This window comes from Phodopus roborovskii, unplaced genomic scaffold (assembly GCF_943737965.1).
Source record: "Phodopus roborovskii unplaced genomic scaffold, PHOROB, whole genome shotgun sequence".
Taxonomy (NCBI): Eukaryota; Metazoa; Chordata; class Mammalia; order Rodentia; family Cricetidae; genus Phodopus; species Phodopus roborovskii.
The window spans coordinates 2,359,416-2,385,937 of NW_026126416.1; the positions used below are offsets into that span (position 1 = coordinate 2,359,416).

At 36.4% G+C, this 26,522-nt stretch overlaps 1 protein-coding gene across 1 annotated transcript in view; it reads left to right on the top strand.

Moving 5' to 3' along the window:
• The first annotated feature begins 3,199 nt into the window (after nt 1-3,199).
• LOC127221237 (complement factor H-like) overlaps nt 3,200-26,522 on the top strand; it is a 30,477-nt gene continuing 7,154 nt past the window's right edge. The window contains 9 exon segments of the mRNA XM_051183136.1: nt 3,200-3,299; nt 11,129-11,323; nt 11,667-11,840; nt 17,281-17,463; nt 18,659-18,835; nt 22,176-22,349; nt 23,071-23,253; nt 23,341-23,520; nt 25,248-25,435. Coding sequence (XP_051039093.1) covers nt 3,230-3,299; nt 11,129-11,323; nt 11,667-11,840; nt 17,281-17,463; nt 18,659-18,835; nt 22,176-22,349; nt 23,071-23,253; nt 23,341-23,520; nt 25,248-25,435 — 1,524 coding nt within the window. The 5' untranslated portion in view covers nt 3,200-3,229.

A 26,522-nucleotide genomic window follows, 5' to 3' on the forward strand; every position in this document is an offset into this window, starting at 1 on the left:
GAATAATTGAAAGCAGGGGAGAGGTGAGCATGGGCCCAAATTATGCTTGCATTCTTTGGGGTCTCCTGGTCTGGAGACTATGGGCAGATCTACTCACCCCCTGTGGATCAAGCAATTCAGAGCCTGCTGCCATCATGGCGCTAATTCTACTTCCACTCACTGGGAGAGGGAGTGTCTCAGACCCACCTGCACCCATCGTGAGACCCATGGGTGTAATGCCCTTGCTTGTACCCACCAGAAGAGAACCTTGGAACCGTACCCACCAGGAGAGGAAGAGAACCCACCTGCACCCACTGGAAGACAAGATGGGAGAACAGCAGTACAAGAACACATTCAACATCAGGAAAACCAATATGATGCCACCAGACTCTCAGGACACTATACGAAACTCAAGTTCAAATGGATCAAAGACCTCAACATAAATCCAGACACACTGAACCTCTTAGAAGAGAAAGTGGGAGGTACCCGTGAACAAATTGGTACAGGAGACAGCTTCCTGAACATAACTGCAGTAGCACAGACACTGAGAATGACAATTAATAGGACCTCTTGAAATTGAGAAGCTTCTGTAAGGCAAAGGATCCACTCAACAAGACAAAATGGCAGCCCTCACCTCAGAATGGAAAAAGATATTCACCAACCCCACATCTGACAGAGGGCTGATCTCCAAAATACACAAAGAACTCAAGAAACCAGTCACCAAAACACCAAATAATCCAATTAAAAAGTGGGGTACAGAACTAAATAGAGAATTCTCAATAGGGAAAGCTAAAATGCCTGAAAGACACTGAAATCGTTCAACATCCTTAGCCATCAGGGAAATGCAAAGGGTAACAACTCTGAGATACCATCTTGCTCCTGTCATATGGCTAAAATAAAAAACACCAATGACAGTCTATGCTGGAGAAGATGTGCAGAAAGGGAAATACTCCTCCACTGCTGGTGGGAGTGAAAACTTGCATAGACACTTTGGAAATCAGTAGAGTGTTTCCACAGGAATATGGGAATCAGTGTACCACAAGATCCAGCATTTCTATTCATAGGCATATACTCCCTCCACAAAAAAAATCACATTCATACAACATGAACATCTGTTCAACTATGTTCATATCAGCATTATTTGCAATAGCCAGAACCTGGAAGCAACCTAGATGTATAATTGTGGTACAATTATAAAATGGAATACTACCCAGCGGAGAGGAACAATGGAATCTTGAAATTCACAGACAGACGGATGGAACTAGAAGAAACCATCCTGAGTGAGGTAACCCAGTCACAAAAGGACAAACATGATCACATATGGATATTAAACATAGAGCAAAGGGTCACCATTCTACATTCCACAGCACCAGAGAAGCTAGGACACAAGAGGGACATACATGGTCCTGGAAAAGAGGAAAGGGACAAGATCTCCTACGCAAATTGGGAGCAGTAGGGAAGGGGAGAGGTAGTCAGGAGAAAAGAAGGGGAAGAGAGGAGAGGAGAGGAGAGGAGGGGAGGGGAGGGGAGAGGTGAGCATGAGGGAGCAGGAAGATTGGAACGGGGAAAGAAAAGAAATTCCATAATAGAGGGAGCCATTATAGGTTTTAAGAGAAATCTGGAACTAGGGAAATGTCCAGGGATCTACAAGGATGACCCCAACTAACAATCTAAGCAATAGTGGAGAGGCTACCTTGAATGACCTTCCTCTTAATGAGTTTGATGACTACCTTATGTGCCATCCTAGAGCCTTCTAATGGAAGCAGAAGCAGACACCCACAGCTAAACACTGCGCCAAACTCCTGGGAACCCAGTTGCAGAGAGGGAGGAGTGATGAGCAAAGGGGTCAAGACCAGGCTGGAGAAACCCACGGAAACAGCTTTGTGATTCTTTCCAAAACAACCAAGGACAGCTACATATTGAAAATAAATACCATCGAGCATTATTCTAATGGGAAGGTTTTCTATTATTCTGTTAATATAATTTTGTATATCCTTCAATTTCCTTCTGGATTCACATAGCAAGCACAGAAACAGGATGTCCACCAATTCCAAAGTGTCTCGCCCAATAAATGTCTATCCTTAAATAAACACTGAATCAATGAATGAGAATAGCATGTAAGAGGGCACTGTGAGTCTTGGAAACCACAAGTTTGCACAAGAGAATCTGACACATACAATATAATCTACCTTCTATGAAAATCCAATGGAGAATAAATATTACAGATTAATCATCACTTTAACAGATGCCCCATAGTTGACTTTTAATGGTACTTGTCAAACATCTACTTAGTAGCAACCTAGCCATGCTTTTCATTTGAAAAGTCACTTCACATATCCACAGTCTCTAGCTGTTTCTTGCTTTTTGTTTTATCACTAAAATCTTTTTTAAAATGTTGTTATAACAATATAACATCACCCAATCTTTCCATTTCCTCACTCTAAATAGTCCCATGTGCTCCCTTATGCTCATTTTAAACTCATGGCCTCTTTATTCAATAAAAAAAAGTACGTGTCCGTATATGTATAGCTTGCTTATTCAGTATATTCTTAGTTGTGTGTATTTTTACAAGTTGGCCATTTGGTATTGATAATCAATTGCTATAGTCTCTGTTTTCAATTACTTTTTTTTCTCACAGACGATTCGTGGCAAGATTAGACTCTATCTTTGTGTTTTCAAAAATTCATTTTGTCTTTCAATTATTCTCTATAATACGTTGATCTTCAGTGAATGTGTAGAACAGAACCTTTTGATGACAGGTGTATTTAAACGAGAGCAATGGATGACAGGATAAAGAAACCATTAGAGCAAATAACTTGAGACACTCACTTTATATGCAACAGTAAGAACAATAGGTATAAAGATATCTTTTACATATAGAAATTTATCATTAAAAAAATACTTAATTCTACAATCCATAAAACTGAAGCATGTGATATCAGTCTTCTAAAATGAAAGTAAATTTCACACCTGGGGAGATGATGGTTCATGCATGAAGACTAGAGTTGAGATCCAGAGAACCCATATGTGAAGCACAGTGGCCACCAGAAATTTTATTGTTTAATAAATGTAAAATGATTAACTTAGAGTACTTATGTGAAAACACAGAATGGATATTGTTTATTTTGTGCCTTGTTCTGCGACCTTTGATATTTACCAAAGTAGCTGAAATTCAAAGTCACACACAGCACTATTAATGACAGAATTTCCAGAAAAACCACCATTGCTGGAGAGCTTTAGGTTTTAGAAGATGGGGTCTTTTAGCCTGTTGCTCTTAGGCAATATTCTAACCCTATGGCTTTCTACTGCCAAAGGACAAGGTAAGCAGAAAGAAATTCTTTATCTGTTGTATGCATATTTTAAATTCATTTTAATATTAGTAAAACATTATGAATAGAAAGTAAAACTATAAAATGTTCTAAGCAAAGGCAAAATATTTTGAATGATAAAACATAACCTTTTCATAGAAATAGTTTCTGATAGTCAGTTAAAGAGAAAACTCGAATGAAAAGGAGTATTCTCTGTTCTCTAAACTGCAAAGTGTGAATAGCCTCTGAATACAATTTGAAGAGGAAAAAAATCATATTAAAAATGAGTAAGTTAAATGTAATAAGATGAACTTTTATAATGAAATTCAACTTAAACTAAGACAAAGCCGCTGACCAGGACAAAGCTCCAACAGACTCTAAACATCTGAGTCTCTGTGAGGTTGATTTCATCTTCACAGATTGGATATTGTAACTTCATATTCTTTAAAGTGAGGAACTTTTCCTTTCCTTCAAATTGTCATTCACCAAATGGAAAAAGTATTTAATAATACCATGGAGAATACTGTTATTTTTGTTGTAAACCACCAAAATGCCAACAACTGGCTCTTTCCAATCAATGCATGTGTGTAGAAATTAGGAGATCATAATACCTCTGTATTAACATTGTGTCCAAAGAGAACGTAAGTACTGTCCCCTGGTGTTTTATAAAGCCACCAATTAAAACCATTAAATCTACAGAATCACAAATAATGATTTAAGCATATGATTAAATCATAATGATTTAAACAAGGTGTAGGAGAGGGGAATTTAGCCATTGTGCTTGACTCTGTTTTCAGGAAGTCTCTTTTTTCTTCCCATTTGCATTTTGCTAATGTTTACATGTAATTAGGGGTGATTCATTTAACTTATCACTCCTCACATTTGTTTTAAAATCCCCCATTTCAAGATCTATACCATTATTTCAGAGATTTAATCCCATTTTATTGTGCTATGATGTTTCTCTCTGACTTCTAATCATGAGGAAAGAAGTCTTTTAAAGAGTAAACACCACCTTGCCAAACGACAAAAAAAAATTTTTTCCTTTAATTCCTTGTACTTTTATAATGTTTGATATTATAATATCGTATTTCTCCTGTCTATCCCTCCTTCCTTCTGAACCAAGTCATTATCCCCTCCTTGTCCTCTTAGTCATTTTTTGCTAATTGTTACTGCATGCATGTGTATACACACATCCCCCAAATACATCCTCCCTACACACATCCTTAAATACACCCTGATCAATCCATTCAATTTGATTGCAAATACTGTCTATTTGGTATTAGTTAAAGAGTTGAAAATGACTTACAATAGTCACACTTTTTCTTTTTGAATGACTGAGTTTATAAAGTATACAGAAACGAAAGTAAAAGAAGAGGTAGATAAAGCAATGACAGACAGACACAAAGAGAGAAAAACATTATTGCAGACCCTCAAGGTATCCAGTGTTAATCCTCTAAGACATTGAATTTATGGCATATTTGTCTCTGGACTTCCCCTCTGAGAGTCCCCGTGGATGAGGCTGGTAATTAGAACAAATCGCCACAGATAAAGATCACATGATCAAATGAGGTGCTCTTAACTACCAATAGAAACTGAATAGAAAAGTTGAAACAGTGAGCTTGAGTTTCCAATTGCCCCGACTCCCAGACAAACTAGCTTTGGCTAATCTTCCAGTTGTTTTTTTCTGCTCTTCCTGGAATCTAGATGGGAAACTCCAGATGGCTGTCTTAGACATAGTTGCTCTGTTTCTGCTGGATATCAGCAAGCAAGTTTCATGATGTCACCTTTCTGATATTTTTGAAGTCTCATACAATAGGACTCTGCTCTGTCCTTTAGATTTCCATCTGGCTGCAGTAAAACAGCTTGCTTGCCTCATCTATTTCTTCAGGTTATTCTCTGCAGTCAATTTGATGATGTTTTGATGTCAGCTCTCTCATCTGTCTGTCTATCGATCTTTCTACCTACCTTGTATCTATCTTGCAAATGACTCTTTTTTCTCTTTTATGGAAAAGAAGCTCCTTTCTCATGGAATATATCCCGATTATGCATTTCCTCTATCTCTTCTATTCCCAGTTCTTTCCCACCTTGTTAGGAGTAGGTTTTTCCTGCCAGCTTGGACCCACTGCCGTGCCAGCCCCAAATAACTAACACTCAGAGACTCTGTATTTGATATTATGCTGTTGGCTAGTTACTTGTTTCTTATTGGCTAGCTCTGTCTTAATTGTTAACCCATTTCTATTCATCTAACTGTTTCCACGTGGTCTCATCTTACAGGAGAGTGGGGCCAGCCTCTCTTCTCTCCAGTCTCTACATGCTGACTCCTCCCTACTACTTCCTTGAATCCTTCTTGTCTCCTAGTCCTGCCTATCTTGCTTTCCTATAAGCCAACAGTGCTTTATTCAGTAACAAATAAGGGAAACATATTTACAGAATGACATCTCCCATCACCACCTTCACTCCCCTCCCCTCTGAATCTACTATCTGTCTGTCTCTCATTAGAAACGGAGTCAAATTCTAAGACATAACAACAAAACATAACCAAATAAAATATAATACATGAAAAGAAAATAAATCACTGCATTGAATTTGGACAAGGCAAAGTAACAGAAGAATAACAGCTCAAGAATCAGAGAGGCCGCTCTTTCACATACTTAGGACTTCCCCAAAACACCACACTGAAAACTGCACAATGTACAGAGAAGATCTGGTACTGACGCCCTTGTTTGTTGCTTCAGGCTCTGTGAGTTCACACATGACCGTCTCATATGGTATACATGCACCTCTGTGAAGCAGATGTTAAATGCATGGCCAGCTAGTGAAAGAATCATCCCACAGGACTGGAGAGACTTGGTTACAGAAGTGGTGGGACCTGGTCCTCGGTGCAGTGGAAGATCTGGTTAAAGGAGAGGCTAGGACCATTGAACAATAAAGTAGGGCTACAAGTATTAATATCTCCCAAGACCAGCTTCCTGTAGAGAGGGATTATGCTGATCTAGTAAGACAGTCTCCATATAATGGCCACAGCCTGGGTCTATGACCATGCACCAGCTTTGAATGTTGAGGACAGAAATGAAGAAATTGGAAAGATAACTGAGTCACTTACTAAAGCTATACAGGGCCCAAAAGAAACCTTCACTGATTTTCCCCCCAAAGATTGACTTCAGCTGTAAACAGCATGATACCAAATTCATAACCAAGACAAATAGCAATTGAATCTTTGGCTTTTGAAAATGTTAAATTCACAACGCAAAAGAGTAATCAGGTCTTTAAAGGCAAGATCAGCACCCTTAGAGTAACGGACCTGAGAGCCAACCAATATTGAATCTCATACCTGTGTTTATGCTTGGATAGCAGAGGTGATTTCCAGAGGCTTGAAGAAAATTGAAAAAATCAGGTGTTTTAATTGTGGCAAACAAGGTCACCGAAAAAAGGATTGTAGGGTGTTCCTACAACCATTTTTTTTTTTTTTTTTTTTAGGAATTATACAAACAGAACACCCCCTTCCTTTTGGAATACACAGAAGAGTGTCAAAGGTAGTCATTGGACCAATGGATATAAATCAACAAAGGACAAAGAGTGTAATCCTTTGCCACAAGGAAACACCTTGCGGGGAAGAAGCTCTCACAGACCCCCATGTTAAACATGGTTTATTCATTTCCTATCACCTTGGGAGAAACTTCTCCCCAGAGCAACTAAAACATTAGAGTTGAACCAGACAGACCTCTTGATTAGAAGAGGTGATAGTTAATATCCAGCATGATGAGTCAATCTAAACTATAATTTATAAGTCTAACAATTTTTTTTTGTGTGTGTGATCAGATATAACTAGCCAAAAGGGAAACTCCCCAACATTAGGTTTGGGACAGGGTTTTATCTTTCCAGGAAAATAAAATCAACCATCTTGATGATTTTAAAGACCTTTGTAAAAATAAGCATCCAAACCAGAAGAGGTAACTACCCAGAAAAAAAAGAATTACCAAGAGAAAGAATAATCTGATCAAACGCGATCTCTGAAGTCTTTAAAAGATGATGGGACCCCACAACAACGTTTCCACTCTGACTATGGTTAGGTCACTAAGCTGGCAAACACCACCTAAAGATTGGCTTTGGAGTGCGAACTACTCAGGACAATTTCAAGGTAGCTGGCTGAGATGAGCCAGCCTCACAGTCTACGGTAGCCAGGATTTGAGACAGGTCCTGCACTTTCTAATTACACAGAGACTAGAAAACAATCCATACAGCTATCTCTCCCAGGACTTAACATGTATCCACTTATTTTCTGGGTTCCTTAAAGATGCCATCACCCCCACATACCAGTAAGTAATTTTAAGAACATGATGCTCACATTCCCACAAATTTGGAGGGGGGCGGGTTGGTAATTCAGTGGGTTATGGATAGTTAGGGTGGTTGGTTACAAGTTATTATTGGTAATGGTCAGGAAAAAGGCTGGACAAAGGAGATTAGATTCAGGAAATCACATTCTAAAAATAAAGAGAGGCATATACACTTTTGTTATAATTATATATACACATATATTAGAAATAATTATATGTATATTAGAAATATATATATATTAGAAATGATAGGATATAGAGGTAGATTAAAGAATCTACTTTTATACCAAAAAAGCAACTACTAGTTTAATATTTTATATTGATATGGATGTTTGTATAATGATAAAATTTAAAGTTATTTTGGTTAGAAGATACTGTACATGTGTTTCTAGGCTTGGTCAAGGCATTGTATGTATACAGCTCATATAAAAATGTAATATAAATTTCTAATATTTGAAAGTTATCACTAAAAACTATTTAGTATATGAAGAAATGCAGGCTAGTAGTTAGTTACCTGTTACAATCAAACTTGTAGTCAGGTTAGGTATGTTTTCAAAGTCAAACAGAATTATATTTTAGGCAAGTAGGTGGTCTTCAAGCACGTTGGGGATCTATAGAATATGGCATTTAAAAGTTTTAATGACACAGTTATTTTTCTTGTGATAATGAGACATGTCTGCTCCTGACAGCACCATTTTACTACAAAGAAGATGATGTCATATAAGAAACTCCATATGGAGTTTATTTTCCTTATGGCAAATTTAGCTCCTGGGCCTGAAACTGCCCTTGCCTCTACTAATGACAGTTGCTATAACTGCTAAAACTTGCCAAGAGTAAGCAGGACAATCCTTCAAAAATCCGGCTTCACAGATAAGTCTGCCAGATATGCTGGGCCTGTGGGCTGAAGATGGATGCCCGGAGAATATAGAGGCATCCTTGTTGACTGTCCATACAGGCTGCCCTCTCTTACATTTCTCGCATTTTTTAAAGTAACTTCCTCTCACTTCCTTCTTACTCAGGTAATACTATATCCTTCTCAGGTCTCTCTTGGAGCTGAAATTTTTACAGTGATAGTTTTTCTTTATAGCAAACTCAGAAAACACACCCAGGGAAGAGGTGTAAAGTATATAAATTTGAGAGACATGGAAAAGAGTTTTGGGTTGATGATGTAAGTTCGGTTATATTAGGAGCATTTTCCCGCCAGCCTGGTCCCTGTCAGCCCCGAATAACATGCAGAGACACTGTATTAATTTAAAACTGCTGGCCTATTACTAGCGTCTCTTATTGGCTAGCTCTGTCTTAAATAATAACCGGTTTTTATCAATATAAGAGTTTCCATGTGGTTTTATCAGACAAAGGGTCTGGACCTCTTAATCCTCTTGGTTTTATATTTTGACTTCTCTGTACTACAACTCCCAGAATCCTCCTTGTCTTCTAGTCCCACCTATCTTGCTTTCCTATATGGCAGAGGCATGTTTACCACCAGCAATGAGAGCTGTGCTCATTGCAGTGGTCTATGCTGCCAGCTTGGAGATGTGGTCACTGCCACTGTCAGGTGCTCATGCACACTAGTGAATTGTTAGTAGAGCGTGTCAGGAAATGTCCCTTAAAGGAGCCATGAAAGTCTCAGTCTGAGAAAAATGCTGCTACCAAAAAGCCTTGCATGTCTCCATTATTTTGTTTTTTAAAATCCTTTCTTAAGCTTTTGTTAAGTTTTAAGTGGAAGTTCTTAGTACCCACTTTGTTTGCACCATTTTTGTTAAGAGCATGTTCCCACCAGCCAAGTCAGCCCAAAAGCGATCTTGAGATAACGAAGCCCCCTTTTTCTACTGTTGGCTTTTAGGGGTAATATTCATCTGCATAGGGTTAGTTTTATTTACTTAGGGTTGGGTAAAAAAGATGATGCTCAGACTTGACTTGGGTATCTCTTTTAGATGGGTATAGGGTATGGTTGAAAAGGATATATAGATGGGATGTAGGTAGATTTATCTTCTTGTGAATTATGGTAGTAATTATTAGTTATATACAACTTACATTCTTATAGATTTTTATATGTTGTAACCTATGTAAAATTAAGTTTGTATTCTTTCTCAGACGATTTCTATATTATATTTTTGTCATATTGTATAAGATCTTTCTATTTATGATGTTTTGTACATAATATCTTTATCATATTTTATGTATGGATACTTTTACACATGTTCAAGACATTTTGTATATTGATACAATTTCAGATATTTTTATCATGTTACACTATACAGTTCCACCTCTGTTTTAGTGATTTACACACACACAACACACATACACACGCATATACATATCCACATATACATATATATATATATATATGTATAGTTTAGTTATAGTGCTAAAAATAATTGCCCCTGCTTTATTCAGGGAAGTTTCAACCGGTTTTATAGCTAGGTTCCTGAGTATTACAGATTATCTTCACCCATGTTTCTTATACCTGTGAAATTGGTCACACATAGATGTTTGATCTTCAAACACTTCATAGACCTTCAGAACATGACATTTAAATGTCATGAGAAAAGTATAATATTCAATACTTTAGGGATTGACCACATCTTCTGGTCATTTTCTTTATGGAATATTAGGTTTATTTCAAGGAATCACCTATTTAAAAAAAAAAAAAAAAAGAAGAAGACTAAGAGTTTCATCTGTGCCTACAAGAGAATGAAGATTAGCTAAGAGTCTGAGTACACTGGAAATAATAATATTCCTATTTTGAACCATGGCTCCTCTCGATACACACTTTAAAAAGAAACCTCAGTGAGCTAATCCAATTCGTTGATGCTTTATGAAAAGTATAATTCTTAAATATGTCAAAGAAAAACATTTAGGATATGAAGAATTTGAATTTATTAGCCATGTCCTAAATTTAGAGAATATTCTTGAAATGTTTCTGTTTTTAAACAAACAAACAAAACAAAATGAATGCAGGAGGAAACGCATGTGTTTCTGTCCAGTGTTTGTTGAAATTCTTTTTAACACATTGGATGAGGCTCCCTAGTAGAATCACCTTTCATGGAAAAATTAATACTATTCTTTTTTTAATTAATACTATTCTGATAATAATGTACTAATCATTTATAAATAAGAACAGGAAAAAGAAAACAAGAGTTAATGAAGCAATTCATATAAACTCGTTAATACAATGCACAATACAACACTTCAGTGTGAAGTTACAACGGCTCGCTCTGATGTAATAGCATTATTTTTTCTGTTCAAATTCAAGTCATAAATTAGCAGTTATCATATTGAGTATTAAATATCCCTGGCACACTTCTCTGGTGAACTGTAAGGGTTAGATTGAGTTCGTGATGTAAGACATCCTCACACACCACAGCTGTATGAATTCATTTTGTCTCTCTCTCTTTCAGAAACTGGCTAGTCACATACTTATTTTAATTAATAGAAAGTAATTCCCTGATCAAATGGTTTATGCCTGAGTGCTTTTCTGTCTGTTTTTATTTTTGTTATTGCAAGTGAAACCCTGTGATTTTCCACAAATAAAAAATGGAAGTCTATACAATCAAAAGAACCACAGACTCTACTTCCCAGCACCCATAGGAAAGCAATTCATCTATTACTGCAATGTAGGATTTTTGACTCCTACGGAGAAAGACTGGGACTACATTCGCTGCACCGCACACGGGTGGGAGCCTGCAGTCCCGTGCCTCAGTAAGTCAACATCTATATTAAATGTGTTTAATCCTATCGAAGAGTGGAAAGAGAAGATCACATAAGTTTCTCACGACAAACATAAGACCAACGGAAGTGTTTATGAGCAGAAAGACTAGTTTCTGTCCTTCGTGAGAAGTTCTTCATGAAACACACATCAAAACTGTTTCATGTATATTTTATCTATAAAATTACAAAAAAATGGTACTTTTTAAACAATTATTATTGCTTTTACTTTGAATGTCACACATGGAATTGCCTATTGTATAGGTAAGTTATAGTTTGTTTTTTTTGAATGAAGGAATGTTGGTATATTTTTAATTTATCATCTTATGGCCCTTAGGGCAATGCGATTTCCATGTAAAGAATGGAGAATTTTTACAACAGAGAGAAAACTATATACAAGACCAGTCTGTAAGAATCCAGTGTTACCCTGGCTACGGTCTTCCAAATGGTCAGGATACAGTTACATGTACAGAGAATGGCTGGTCTCCTCAACCCGAATGCATCCGTGCCAGTAAGTAAACGGCTCTGAGATCACAAGATGCTCTTGACTTCCCATTCCATCTAATATTAACTGTGACACAACACTTCTTTTCAAGTGTGTATATATGAATACTGGTGTATAGCAAAGTAAACACACTTAGTAAGTTGACATTTGGATATAATACAACAAATATATTTTGTAAACTTTCATTTAATTCACACCACAATAAACTTTGAAACCGCTTGGGTATTTGACTCAGAACAATTATACAATAGTTTAAAATCAAACTAATACGATAATACCTAAACACATCATTCATATATTCAAGTAGTAGCATGCCTTTTTAAAGTACTCATAGTTGTATCTGAATTCTCTGTGATATGTAATTGGGAAAAGAATTCTGAGATACTTTGCATTATCTTGTTTTCATGGGGTTTTTTTTCTAAAAATCTGTACTAATATGTGTTTGTATCGATTCTTTTTTCTTGTCCGTATCCTTGCAAATGATGTCATACTTTATTTTCACAAATAAATGTTAATAAATAGTACAGCATAATACTGTAGACGTCCTTTTATTTTATTATGCTTTGTCTTTCCAAAAGACAGTCCCAGGTCTGTCTTTTTCTAATGCAATTTTTTCTAATTCATACATTTATAATTATTTTTCTAGAAATCTAAGAATTTTAAAAGTCAATCTACTTGAGTTATACATATCACAAGTGTGTATTTTGTCTACTCCAGACTGCCAACTTCCTTTAAATAACCTTGTTTAAATTTGATTGACATTATCTTGAATTTTCAAAACAATTTTGAAATATTTAATCACATAGTAAAACTGAGTCTTCCTCCATATGTATGCGATAATATCTTTAAACATTTTTTGAATTATTGTCAAATGCCTTCTCTTATACCATTTTGTATAAGTGGAGGTTTCTGTCCTGACAGCAACTCTCAAATATTCAACAGCTGCTTCCCAAATTACCACAGAGGGGCTTAAATTAATTATAAACGCTCGGTCAATAGCGCAGGCTTACTACTAAATAGCTCTTACACTTATATCAGCCCATAATTCTTATCTGTGTTTATCCATGTGGCCTGATACCTTTTCTCAGTACTGCATTCATCTTGCTTCCTCTGCATCTGTCTGGTGATTCCTGACAACACCCTTTTTTCCTATCTTTCTCAGTTTGGCTTTTGCAGGTATTTTCCTACCCAACTTCCAGCCTGTCAGCTCTTTGCTAACCAATGAAAGTAATGCATGTTTATAATATAGAAAAGAAGTGTTCTACGGTGTTTTTCCTGCGGATAAGAAACTTAGCTTTATTCTTTTCCAGAGAGTGTGGCCACTATCTGAAAACAATGTCTTAACTTAGGGTTTCTTTTGTTCTGAAGGAACACTATGGCAATTCTTATACAGGAAAATTCTTTTAAATTCAGGTGGATAGCTTATAATTTAAGAAGTTTAGCCCATTATCATCATTGTGGGACATGGCAGCAGCATGCAGACAGACATGGTGCTGGAAAAGTAGTTGATAGTCCTACATGTTGCAGACAACAGGAAATGTTCTGAGTATCACACTGAGAGAAACTTGAGCAAAACAGACATCAAAAGCCCGTGGCCACACCTTCTAACAGTGCCATCCCTTTTGGGATCATTTTCTTTCAAACCACCATATTCTATTCCCTGGCCCCCAAAGGCTCGTGGCCATATCGTAATGCAAAAATGTACCCAGTCCAACTTCAAATGTACCCATAGTCCATACCAGTTTCAAACACATTTAAAAATCTAAAGTTCAAATCTTTTCCGAGATTAATGAGAACTCTTAGCTGTAATCCTCTATAAAATAAAAAAAAAAAATCAGATCACTTACATTCAATATATAAAGGCACAGGATATAAATACATCACTGTTCCAAAACATAGGAAAGAAAACCAGCCCTCCACAGTTCAAATTACTCTTAACATCGCTGTCTTCCATGCTCCTACTACTATGTATGACCCTTTAAGCAGTGCTTAAAGCATCCCACTGATTTCCTAACCCAAAGGACCAAAGTCAAAATTTGTCAAAAACCAAAACATGGTTAGGCTTGTCACAGCAATACCCCTGTCTCTGGTTCTAACATCTGTCTTAGGGCTTCTACTGCTATAAAGCGACACAGTGACCATAGTAACTCTTATAAAGGATAGCATTTAATTGAGGTGACTCACTTACAGTTTCAGAAGCTCGTGGTGGGACACAGCAGCATACAGGCAGACATGGTTCTGGAAAAGTAGCTGGCAGTTCTCACGTTGCAGGTAACACCAGTATCACACTGAGGAAAATTTCAGCAAAAGAAAAGACCTCAAGACCCACCTCTACAGTGACACACTTCCTCCAACAAGGTCACATGTACTTCAACAAGGCCACACCTCCTAAGAGTGCCACTCCCTTTGGGAGCCACAGTTGTTCTATATTTATCTCTGAGAATGTTTATCTTCAGTGATCCTATCTGATTATATTAGTGACAGGTTTGAAATTTGTACGTGATAGCCTTTCCTTTAAGCTAGTTTTGCTCTTATTACTGCGTGTGCATATTCTTTCTAGGGTCTTTGTTAATTGGGTGATTTATATTGAACATACTCTCTTTTGTTGTTCCTGTGGATTTACATTTTTTTATGTTCCATCTAGGTAGATTGCTTTGGCTTTTTCATTTCAAGTAACCCAACAAGATCTTAAAGCAACTGGCATCTTTATTGTCACTTTCTAAGAACTCATCTTTGAGAAACAGGAATCAGTTCAGTCCATGCATATTTAGTGTTTGGGTCACTGGCGTTGACAAATGAGTGTGCTTATATGACTAATCCCACTAAGTTAGAACAAGTTTAAAACCTCTAGGATTTCTCTTCTTCCCTTCCTCTTCAGTCTATGATCATCTCCATCACTCTATGTAAATCTTTTCTTTTGTTACTGCAGTGTTGTGTTTCTACTACATGATATCAATAGATTTCTGCATCAATTTTTTCTAACAATTCCATTATTTCTCAGTAGAATATTTGTGACACTTTCCCATGTAATGAGTTGGATAGGAACTAGTCTTTATAAAGATATATACTTTCATTGATATATAATAATTAAGCTATTTCACCATTTTAATTAACATTTTGGATGTTTTAAATCCTGACAATTTTTGAGCTACTTATGAAAAGTGAACTTGTCATTGTATTTAAACTTATAAAATATTTCTTAGATAAATACCTAAAACTGAAATCAGTGAGAACTGTGGTGTGTTCATGGCTATGGGAATCTGGCATGTGGATTTTCAGGATATTTGGAATATTTTCTATCCATAAGAGCAAGGGGAAAGGCCACTAGTTGACATGTTTCCCTCTATAAAGCAGGAGAGTCAAATTTTAGATTCTAAACAGATCAGCAGAGGAGTGTATTATCATACACACACACACACACACACACATATATATATATACACTAATATATACTAATAATAGCAATCATCAAAAAAGCCCCTTTGAATTACACATTTAATTGTGTATTTTATTTTATAATCATTTACTTACCTATGATATAATTTTTAAAACAAATTTATGAATGTCTTGCATAACCTAGCTTATCATGACTTTCTAATAATTATTTCCACTAAGTATATTTTAATGTATAATGAGGTCCAAGTAACTATTATTCATGATTTATTTTTGCTGATATTTGACACTTAAGATAATTTTAGTATTTTGAGATTATCCTTGTTGCCCTTATTTGAAAATTTTATACAATGTGTTTTAATCATATTTTCCCATCCCTAAGTCCTCTCAGGTATATGCCGCTTCTACTACCCACCCAACCTTGTGTCCTTTCTATTTTCTATTTCTTCCTTCTTCAATAAACCAATACAGTCAAATTTATAATGAGCTTATGTTTTTGGATGCATGGTTATCACAATGGAGAATAGTGGCTGATCTACCGTGGTACATTCTTAAAGAAATAAGACTCTCCATTTACCAATAGTCGTCTATAGCCAATGGCTCTTTAGCTAGGGTCCAGGCCTGTGGCCTATCTTTCTCCCTGTGCGGCAATTGGTCTTTCTTGAACTTGTAGGTCTTTCACATGGCCTCACTCCCATTCTTAATAATATGTGCATCTTCTTTGCTGTGTATGGACCCATTCTTAATCCACACGTGCATCTTCTTTGCTGTGTCTGGAAAATACTGATTCCTCATGTTCACCTACTTTTCTCTTTGCTCTTACGTTGCTTCTACCTCATCTTCAGTGCTCCTTGAGCCTTGGCGGGAGATGATGTGGTAAAATATCCATACAGCACTGAACATTCCAGTCTCCTATTCTCTGCATATTGATCACTTGTAGACATCTTTGAAGATGTGTCTGTCACCCATGAGCGCATCATTTTATCATCTCTCTCTTCCCACCTACCCCTCTTCTATCCTCCCTTCTCAATCTCTTGACCCCTTCTTTAAGTACAATTGTTACACACACACACACATCTGCACAGTCTGCTGAGTCCTTTTAGTGCAGCTTAAATGTCCACGTGTAATAATATGTCTTTATCTGGTACATTTCACAATGAAATGTTCTTTAGCTTATAAAAATAAAATTAATAAATTTTCTCTTATGCTTTCATGTTCAGTTGCACAAGATTTTGGAAGGCCTTCTTCGAATGAGAATGTGGAATAAACCTATTATTTGTTCTGAACTTCTGTAAACTTTGAACATCCATTGTGTTTTTAAGCACACAGTTATAAGGACATTTAAAATTCTTGCTACTGGAAGTATGTAACACCAGTATTTCCTAAGATAATCACCTAAACACAGGAACTCTAATTGGTTAAAGTAGTTCTATACATCTAAGGTAGCCAATTTTCTCTGAGGTTTAAAGAAAATACAAGAAAAGAAAAACATACTTTAAGAGCGCTGACATTCTGAAGGATATGGATTCACTTGGATAAAAATAATATTTTATGATTAATCTAAATCTTGCTTTCTTGGAAAAATATTCACAAAGGATTATGGTGTATCTTTAAAACTACAATTGTTTTCCTCAGGTCAGTAATGTGAATGACTTTTATTAACCGAGACTTCATGTGTAAATGACTAATGGCTATTTTCAATATTTTTTACTACTGAGTATACATCCATCCCACCCCCTTTCTGTTCCCCAGGGAGGGTGAGGCCTTCCATGAGGGATCTTCAAAGTCTGTCACATCCTTTGGAGCAGGGCCTAGGCCCTCTCCCATGTGTCTAGACTGAGAAAGTATCCATCTATTTGGAATGGGCTCCCAAAGTCCATTTATACACTAGGGATAAATACTGATCCACTACCAGAGGCCCCATAGATTGTTCAGTACTCCTAACTGACACCCACTTTCAGGGGGTCTGGGTCAGTCCTATGCTCGTTTCCCAGATATCAGACTGGGGGTGTATACACTCATTTTTTTTTTCTTACTTTTTTTTCCCTTTTAGAGACATGTTCAAAATCAGATATAGAAATTGAGAACGGGTTTCTTTCTGAATCTGATCTTACATATGCTCTAAATAAAACAACACTGTATAGGTGCAAAGAGGGATATGTAACACCGAATGGAGAAACATCAGGAACAATTACCTGCCTCCAAAGCGGATGGTCATCTCAACCCTCGTGCATCAGTGAGTACTTCATTATATTGCTGCCATTATACTGGTGCTGTATAAGGGTTTGGCTTTATTCTCCTTTGAGCTGTCTGATGTCTTTTCATTTGCAAGATGACTTTTAAACTTCAAGGAAAAAATACACCAGCAATTGTTTTTCATTTGGACTCAATGTTTCTGTTGTAGAACATCAGTTCATTTCCCTTTCCAAAGCAAGAATGTATAATTCTAAATCTAGTGAAGGATTCTTTGACCTCCTTCCTTTTTAAAAGGTCTGCCTGGATATCAAACCTTTGCTCCTAGATGTAAGATGAAGTTTCTAGTAAATATGTATCTCTTTGTTCTAAACCCAAGAATATGTATTCATGTATTCAACACTATCAGTTAAGATCCATCTCAGAATACTTCCCTCTTAGAAAATTTCCCTAAATATTTTCATATTGAAAAGAAACATATCAAGGTAGCAGCAAATTTTGCCGTTTTGAAAGTTTTCCTTGTTTTAGATTTTATGAGATTTTTCTAAGAATAATAATTAGTTCAGCTTATCTTGTTTATGAGAAAGCTAGCCAGTTGTATTTTTTAAAATAACTATTCAATATATCTTAAGTGAAAAGGAAATTGAAGATAGTCACTAATTTCTTAATTTTTCTTTTTAGAAATCTATTGTGCTAGTTAAAGGAAAAGCAATTAAGATTATTCTCATGTAATATTCATTCATATTAAGTTATAATTAAGAAGCCTTTATTGGATTTTCTTATTGTGAAAAAGAAAACCCTTGCAATTATACAACAAATGCACCTGTACTAATTCAGCTAATCAAATTTCCTATATTTTACGAACCATTGCAACTACTAAATATGTGACCTGAATTCACAAAATGCTATTTTACTGTGCTAAAAAAAATACATATGCATGTGTTTATTTACTTGTGGTATGTGATCAATATTAGAGAATTTGAGCTGAGAAATTGTTTTTAAAATAATATTTTACAAAAGCTTAAGTGAGGTTATAAATACAATATAATAGTGTATTTTTCATTGTAATGACTATTTCAGAGAAATGATTTACTGTTGGTCTTCTAAGGATGTTTCTATAAAGTATTTAATTTATTTGTTAACATATATTAGCCTATGCATACTTTGTTCTCATGTAAATCATTAAGATTGTCCACTGACTCATTAGAAACAAAGTCTTTCATTTTATCTTGTATTAGAGTCTTGTGACAGGCCTGTGCTTGATAATGCTGGAACTGAAAATAACAGCACATGGTTTAAGCTCAACGACAAATTAGACTATGAATGCCACGTTGGATACGAAAACATACATAAAGATACCAAGGGCTCCATAACATGTAATTATGATGGATGGTCTGATAAACCCACATGTTATGGTGAGTACTATTTTCTACTGAACTTTACAAAAACAAAATTAAATATTTTTATGTTACTTTAAAAAAAAAAACCATAAATTTGCAGAGAGTTTTCCTTCGTATTTAATGTAATCTGGGAGAAAGGAAGGAAGAAAGCCCAAAAATGATCGTGTTTGTTTTATTATTTCCTCACATTTGTTCGTTGATTCATCCTGTGTGTGCACGTCTTTGAAGGTGTGCACACTGAATGACCGATAAACGCACTGAGGACTAGATATGGGTGGAGGAGAATGTTTATGGTAGATAATTGTGGAGGGGGCAAACAGCCAGAGGTATCTGAAAGGATCCAGACTGAGCCAGGCAAGAGAGGTAGAGAAAGCAAAACAGCAACAGAAGAGAGACTGGGCAGAGAGAGTACCTGGGAACCCAGAACCACATATTTAAATGTGGTATAGGGAAGAGCAGCTGGGAGAAGACAGTGAAACTCGGGGTCTGGAGAGGCTGGGGGTAGGGAGTATGCTGAGAGGAGCTTTAGGGGGTCTGGCTTGGTCAAACCATGTTAGTCTGGAAGGAATCCACAGCTTTCCATTTGTGGAAACAAAAATAGAAATCCTTTAACCCACTAACCTGTCCTTAGACTTAAATTTTGGAGTCAAGGCCTTGTTAAAATACATAAACTGGATTAATACAGCAGTATTTCTTTTTAACAGTTGTTATTTTATCAGCAGTCAAACAACACAAAGGCAACATGACGGCATATAGTATCCAGACTCTTTTCGTGTTTTCCATCTTTACGTGGCTTTTTAATTACTCTATTTGTTTTATTTTCATTTTTTATTTATTGAGACAGGGTTTCTCGGTAACTTTTGCATGCTCTGGAATTTACTCTGTATATCAGGTTTACTTTGGAATCACAGAGATATGTTTGCCTCTGTCTCCAGAGTGCTGAAATCAAAGGCCTGTGACACCACACCCAACTACTCTCTCCATCTCCTCATACACACCATTGAATTGTTAGCAGCCCGTCTTAAAAGCCCAGTGGTTTTTTGCCGCTTATGCTGAGTCAGGGAATCTCCCTTAAAGGAGCCGCGCCAAGTCTCTGCTTGTCTCTAGCAAAACAGAGCCCAACCGAGAAAAATGCTGCTACCAAGAAGCTTTGCTTGTCTCTGTTCTTTTGTTTCTAAAACCCTTTTTTTAAGCTTTTGTCAAGTTTTAAGCCAAAGTTCTCAGGTCCAGGTTGCAGTACCGTTTTGTTAGAAGTACGGTTTTCCCGCCGGCCTGGTCCGAGAGCCGCGTCAGCCCCAAATAACACAGAGACATTATAGTGGTTATAAAGCTATTGGTCTGTTACTAGTGCTTCTTATTTGCTAGCTCTGTCTTAAATATTAACCCATTTATTAATCCTAGTGTTTCTATGTGGTCTTATCTTACCAGAGAGGATCATCGGAACCTCTGTTTTCTTGGTCCTACAAGTTGAATCTCCTCATACCTGTCCCGGAAACCTCGTCTCCTAGTCCCGCCTATCTTTCTTTCCTATTGGCCAACAGTGCTTAGTTCATTAACCAGTGTGAGAAGCGTATTTACAGACTGATGTCTCCCATCACAGGCCTCTGTAACAAGCTTTGGTGATGCAGAGGGGGACTGGTCAGTGTCTGCTTTGATGTGTTAAATAGGCACCTCAGCCATTCACCCTGAGTTTGAGAACTAACACAGATCATATTGCATATGTAGATATCAGAAAGTCTGTGGTAGGCAGCTCCCTCTTTCCATCCCAGGGATTAAACCTTGGTCACCAGACTTTGGAGGCCACCAGACTGATCCATCTCACTGCCCTGATATTCTATTTGTAAATAATATATTCAACAAGTGTAGACGGCACAAGCTTGTGATTCCAGCATTTAGGAGCAGGCACAGGACAGATTATATTTGAGGAAATGTTGGGATACACAAGTCCCTGTTTCAAAATAATCAATTAATGTATCTTAAATTCGTGGATTCTTCATATGGCCTGTGTATATCACATCTCTGATTAATGTCTTATTATCATAAATGCAAGGTATTCATAATTTAAACTGTCTCAGTCAAGGATCTCAAACAGAATTCATTACAGATGTCTATGCCTGGAAGTATGGTACACACCTCTAATTTTAGTACTTGGGACGTAGAAGAATGAGGGTCTTGAGTTCCACCCCAGTCTTGGTGAAGGGACTCTAGTCAGCCTGAGCATGGCAAACATGATTCTGCCAGGCCTTGGCCTTCTCTCCAGTAGCCATTGCCTGCCTAAAAACCATTAGATTATATTCGTAAAGCCAACCTCCAAGATCAAGTTCTTAATTTGGCCGCTTCCTCCTCCTGAGGTTTGACTACCCAGGTCCAGCTCTCAAATATTGAAGCCCAGCCATAGAAAGTTCTCTTTAATAGACCCAATTAAAATTAAACACCTTATCCTAACAAGGAGTTTACCTGTATAAACCACCATATTCCTAGGTTCCACGTCTGTCTTTTCTCTGGGGCAAATACCCCTTCTTATTTTCCCTTGTTCCCCCTCCTTTATCCCTTGTCCTATGCCTTCTACCTGTTGTCTTTGTCTCTTTATTCTCTGACATTTTCCCCTCTGGGGCAAACAAATATTTGTGCTGAGAACTTGGTTTTGGGGTGTCTTGAATCGACTTCAAGGTTCCCTGCGCTGGGTTACATAGGAAGACCTATCATAAACAAAGAGAAACAGTGTCCCCCAATTTAAAAAAAATAAAAATAAAAAACGGTGATCATTAATTTCTCTCTGATTATAAGCACTTCCTTAAATCTGTTGCTGATTATGTACTAACAATTGACTTTTGAAAGTATAAATTATCTTTTATGTATCACTCTGATTTTAAAATTGTGATTATTTTTTAAGATTTATAAACTAGCAAAAAGGAAAATATCAAGGAGGAAAAATATTTGTTTAGTTGTTTTTTGTAACAACAACACTAAATAGTGAAGAAAGTTTTAGTTTTAATGGCGAATATCCCTCATCCCTAATTTTAATAGTTTAGAGTAATGTGTCTTACACGTTTCTTACTTTCATTAATTTAAAATATGTAAAGTACATTTTCCTAAGTTCATTTACATTAGAACTGCTTTTATGTGATATACTTTCTTAAATTATTAAAATGAAAAATATATTGTATAACTAATATATTGCACCATCCTGCATTTCTCAGAGAATCCATGTATATTTGAGTGCCATATCAAAACTGATATGCAGCATTTTTTGTAAGGAAGAGGTTTACTGATGCTTCCCTGTGAGTATACATGAGATATATACAGCCTACTTAACAATAGTTAATTGTGTATTATGATTTTCTTACTTTAAAAGAAAGAGAATGCAGCATTCCATTACTAGGAGAGAACTTAATTGTCAATCCCAAGAAAGAAAAATATAAAGTTGGAGATTTTTTGAGATTTTCTTGCCGACCAGGACACAGAGTTGGACCAGATTCAGCTCAATGCTACGACTTTGGATGGTCCCCACGTTTCCCAACATGTAAAGGTCAGTATCTGCTCTACATTTGATGAATGAGGATCAGAAGTTTATTATCCTTCTCCTAATATCCCCCAGCCTTCCAATATCTCTAAGATCTTAAGCATATACATGGATAGCCATGATCAAGCTGTGTAATGTGTGGCTAACACACACTCACTTATTTACAAGGTTAACCCCAGGCTAACTTGTTTCCTAAATTGTTTATTAATGTGTTTACATGTACAGCAGTAACTACAAGATTTATTTCATCTTATCTAAATTACCATTAATGCTGGCAATTTTATAGGATAAGCATTCCATCCCATTGCATAGAGTCTTTCCTAACAGTGTGAAAGCAGATTCTTAGTAATTCAATACCATGTATTTAAAAAATTGAAACATTGATTAGATACTTGGTATAGTGATGACATTTTTCTGCAAAGTGCTAACTATATGAGGAAACATTGCCAGAAAATATGAAAATTACTAAATTCACACAACTACTATTGCTGACTGGTTTGTATTCATCTTCAAGGCATGCTTATCAAACATTGTTTCAGCTTTCAATGCTATTTTAACAGGCACATTACTATTGAGAAAACTGAGCCTAGTGTAAATACTATTTATTTAGAAAAGTCTTATGAAAGGTTATATGGGAAAGACAATTTTTAAAATTTCTCCATACACTATCATTTTAGACTGTAAGTTGGACGTTTACATTCATTCTTACACAGTGTTTCCACAATAGGTCAAGTGAGATCATGTGATCAGCCTCCTGAACTCCTCAATGGGGAAGTTAAGGGGACAAAGAAAGAAGAATACGGCCATGGTGACATGGTGGAGTATGATTGCAAGCCTAGATTTCTACTGAAGGGACCCAATAGAGTCCAGTGTGTTGATGGAAAGTGGACAACCTTGCCAATATGTGTTGGTAATTAAAGCATCAGTACTTAAACACTGTTTTGTATCATGTGATGCCTTAACCATAAACACACTTTTATGAAATGTCTATCTACAGAGGAGAAAAGAACATGTGGAGATATTCCTGAACTTGAGCATGGATATGGCCAGTATTCTTTCCCTCCCTATGACCATGGGGATTCTGTGGAGTTCACCTGCATGGAAAACTTCACAATGATTGGACATGGGTCAGTGTCATGCATTGGTGGAAAGTGGACCCAGCTTCCTCAGTGTGTTGGTAAGATCATTATGTGCCTCAAATTGATACTTCATGAAGTGTAATATTTTTATTGCAGTAATATTTCCTAATATATATTTTTGTAGTTTTAATCTTAGAACTTACCTAGTCTTAAATAATATGAATCCAAACATTTATTTTTACAATGCATGTCTACAGATGGATGTAAATTGATAATATAATCAATAAATATTTGTTGTTTATCTTCAGTCAAATACCCAGGAAGATATGACAACGTTACAGAAACACTCTCCTTATGTATCATGAAAAGCTAAGAAATAACGCATGCTAATTACCTATTCCTATTCTCCCACAACAATTTTCTCTCTCTCAGAACTCCTATGATGCTTCTTTCTATTCTGCATGCTTGGACCTGAAATCATTATGACGTGGGTATGGTCCTAGCTCCTCTCGTTGTCTGTAGAAGTCAGCTAACCCAAAATGTTTGGGATTGGATGGAAAACGTGGGTGACTTGGGTGCTTTGGGATACTCTTCTTGTACACTGTAAAGATTTGTCACTCATATTGGTTTAATAAAACACTGATTGTCGGTAGCCAGGAAGGAAGTGTAAGTGGGGCAACCAGACGTGCAGAATTCTGGGAAGAGGAAAGGCAGAGATGCAGTTACCAGAGGAAACAATATGAGAATGCCTTACTGCTGGAAAAAGGTATCAAGCCACATGGCTAAATGTCGACAAGAACTACGAGTTAATTTAAGTTGTAAGAGTTTGTTAGTAATAAGCCTGAGCAATAGGTCAAAAGGTTTATTAATATGAGCCTCTGTGCATTTATTTGGGACTGAGCAGTTGCCGGATCAGGTGGGACAGAAACTTCCATCTACACTTGGGTCTGCAATAACTCCCCCGTTCTTTTGGATATTGAATATGTAATGAATAGCTGAAAGCATTTTGGTGCCTACATTTACTTTTCCTTGAAACTGGGGTGTTTCTTAGAGTATTCCTGTATTGTTGCTCTAAAATGTTCATGGGTATCCATCAGAGTAATAGGTGTTCCATCATGCCAGGGAAATGTGAATCTCCCTTAGAAAGGGCATGCATATTTGTGTTGCTTAGTGAAATGTTCTCCATACACAGAAGCCCTACGAACTCCATAACAGTTTTTCATGTAAAGCAATACCTCTACTGCTTATTAGTCCTCACTCTTTTTTTTTTTTTTTTTTTTTTTGCTAAACAAGCACATTTTGTAAAAAAACAACACTGCCTTCAATCCTTAATACCTATGCTCATTACTGTTTTTAAAAATGTATCATACGGTAGAAAAATCAGATATAATGTGAGACATGAAAACTCCATTCTGCATTATTAGTGTCAAAGACCTGCCTTATCATCTGTCCAGACTTCACAGATTTTGTTGTGATGGCTGATTTGCCCGTAGTGATCGTCAAATGATCCTCTCTAGTTATCACAATCTGTGCTACAATGTGAACCTTACAGTACAATCGGTAGAACATCTGAGATACTGATTTCCTACATACTTGCCATTGCCAAATACCCAAGTCACTTAGCAACACAGATTCTTTGAGATATACAAGACTGGACATGAGATCCGGTTCTGGTCTCATAAACCACTTTTGCATGGTGACCCTTAGCATTGGCAGAATTTATAGATATAAATTTCATAGCTTTTTTTTTTTTTTGCTTTTCTTTTTTACGTAGTAGCTAGCTCACTTCTTATAATTTATTTATCATGGAACTGTTTTCATACAGTAACAGATCAAGTGGAGAAGTGCAAAATGTCAAGATTAACTGCAATGGAGGTGATACTCCCCAAAAAGAGTGAATTTAATCATAACTTTAGAATGAGTTACAAATGTAGAGGGAAGCGGGAGTATGAACACTCAGTCTGCATTAATGGAAGATGGGAGCCTGAGCCAACTTGTACAAGTAAGCTCTTTGTAGTCTTTTACAACCTGTAATTTTAGTAGTTCCTTAAACATTGTAAGTTTTTGAGGATTTCATATGGGAAGTCTGTATTTACACTATTTCTACCTACCCCTCTTTCTACTCCAACTTGTTTCTATAAACTGAGCCTGATGAAACTACTTAGTGTGTCTTCTGTGTGTTTTTGATTGATTAGGAAGAAATGTTTGGTATTGGATAACCTATTGGTTAGCTCTCTCTGATCCTATGTGAAGACTAATTCTACCTCTCTAGATAGCAGTTAGGGAAGACCCTTTCTGATTTTCTCCATCCATGTCAACTTGTGAACTGGTATTTTCATCAAGCAGGCCTTGTTTAGGTGACCATGCTTCTGAGATTTCATGGGTTCAAATACCCTATCATATAAGAAGACACTGTCTCATAACAGACTAGTGGAAAAAAACCCACAGGTTTTAATAGAGTAGATGATTTATAAATTGATAGCTGTTACATCTGTTAGTGAACTGTAATATAAAATACTCAAGCAAACTTGTTCAACATGAATTCATCTCTTTGTTCTAATGCCCTTGCTCCTAGAATCCCATCATTGCAAATTCTTTTCTTACAACAAATGTGTGGTGCCATTCCTCTACACATCCTTAACCATCATGCATGTCTGTATGAATACATTATCAATCAAATAATTTATTCATTATTGTAATAGTTGACCTGTTTATCTACAAAACTGACCATGTGGCATCTCCACTATTTTTTACTTCTCTATAAGTATTTGTCATTGCCATTTTGAATGCCATGCCTCAGTTTGATATTTTAAACTTTATCTTAAAGACTAAAACTCACAGAAAGCATTCCCAAACAATTACAAATTCAACTAATGGAACACATTTTCATGAAGTAGGCATGTTGTCTTGCAGTTGCCTCTCGTTTTATTATTTCTAATACTGTCTTGTTAATAGGGTGAAGTGGTAATTCTTTTTCTTTCCTGTATGCCTAGCTAATTGTTAAAAAAAATATGTATTCACTACATAAGTGTTAATACCTTTCCAGACATTCTACTCTACTTAAGCAGAAACAGAAGAAAAATTATTATTAATAACTACT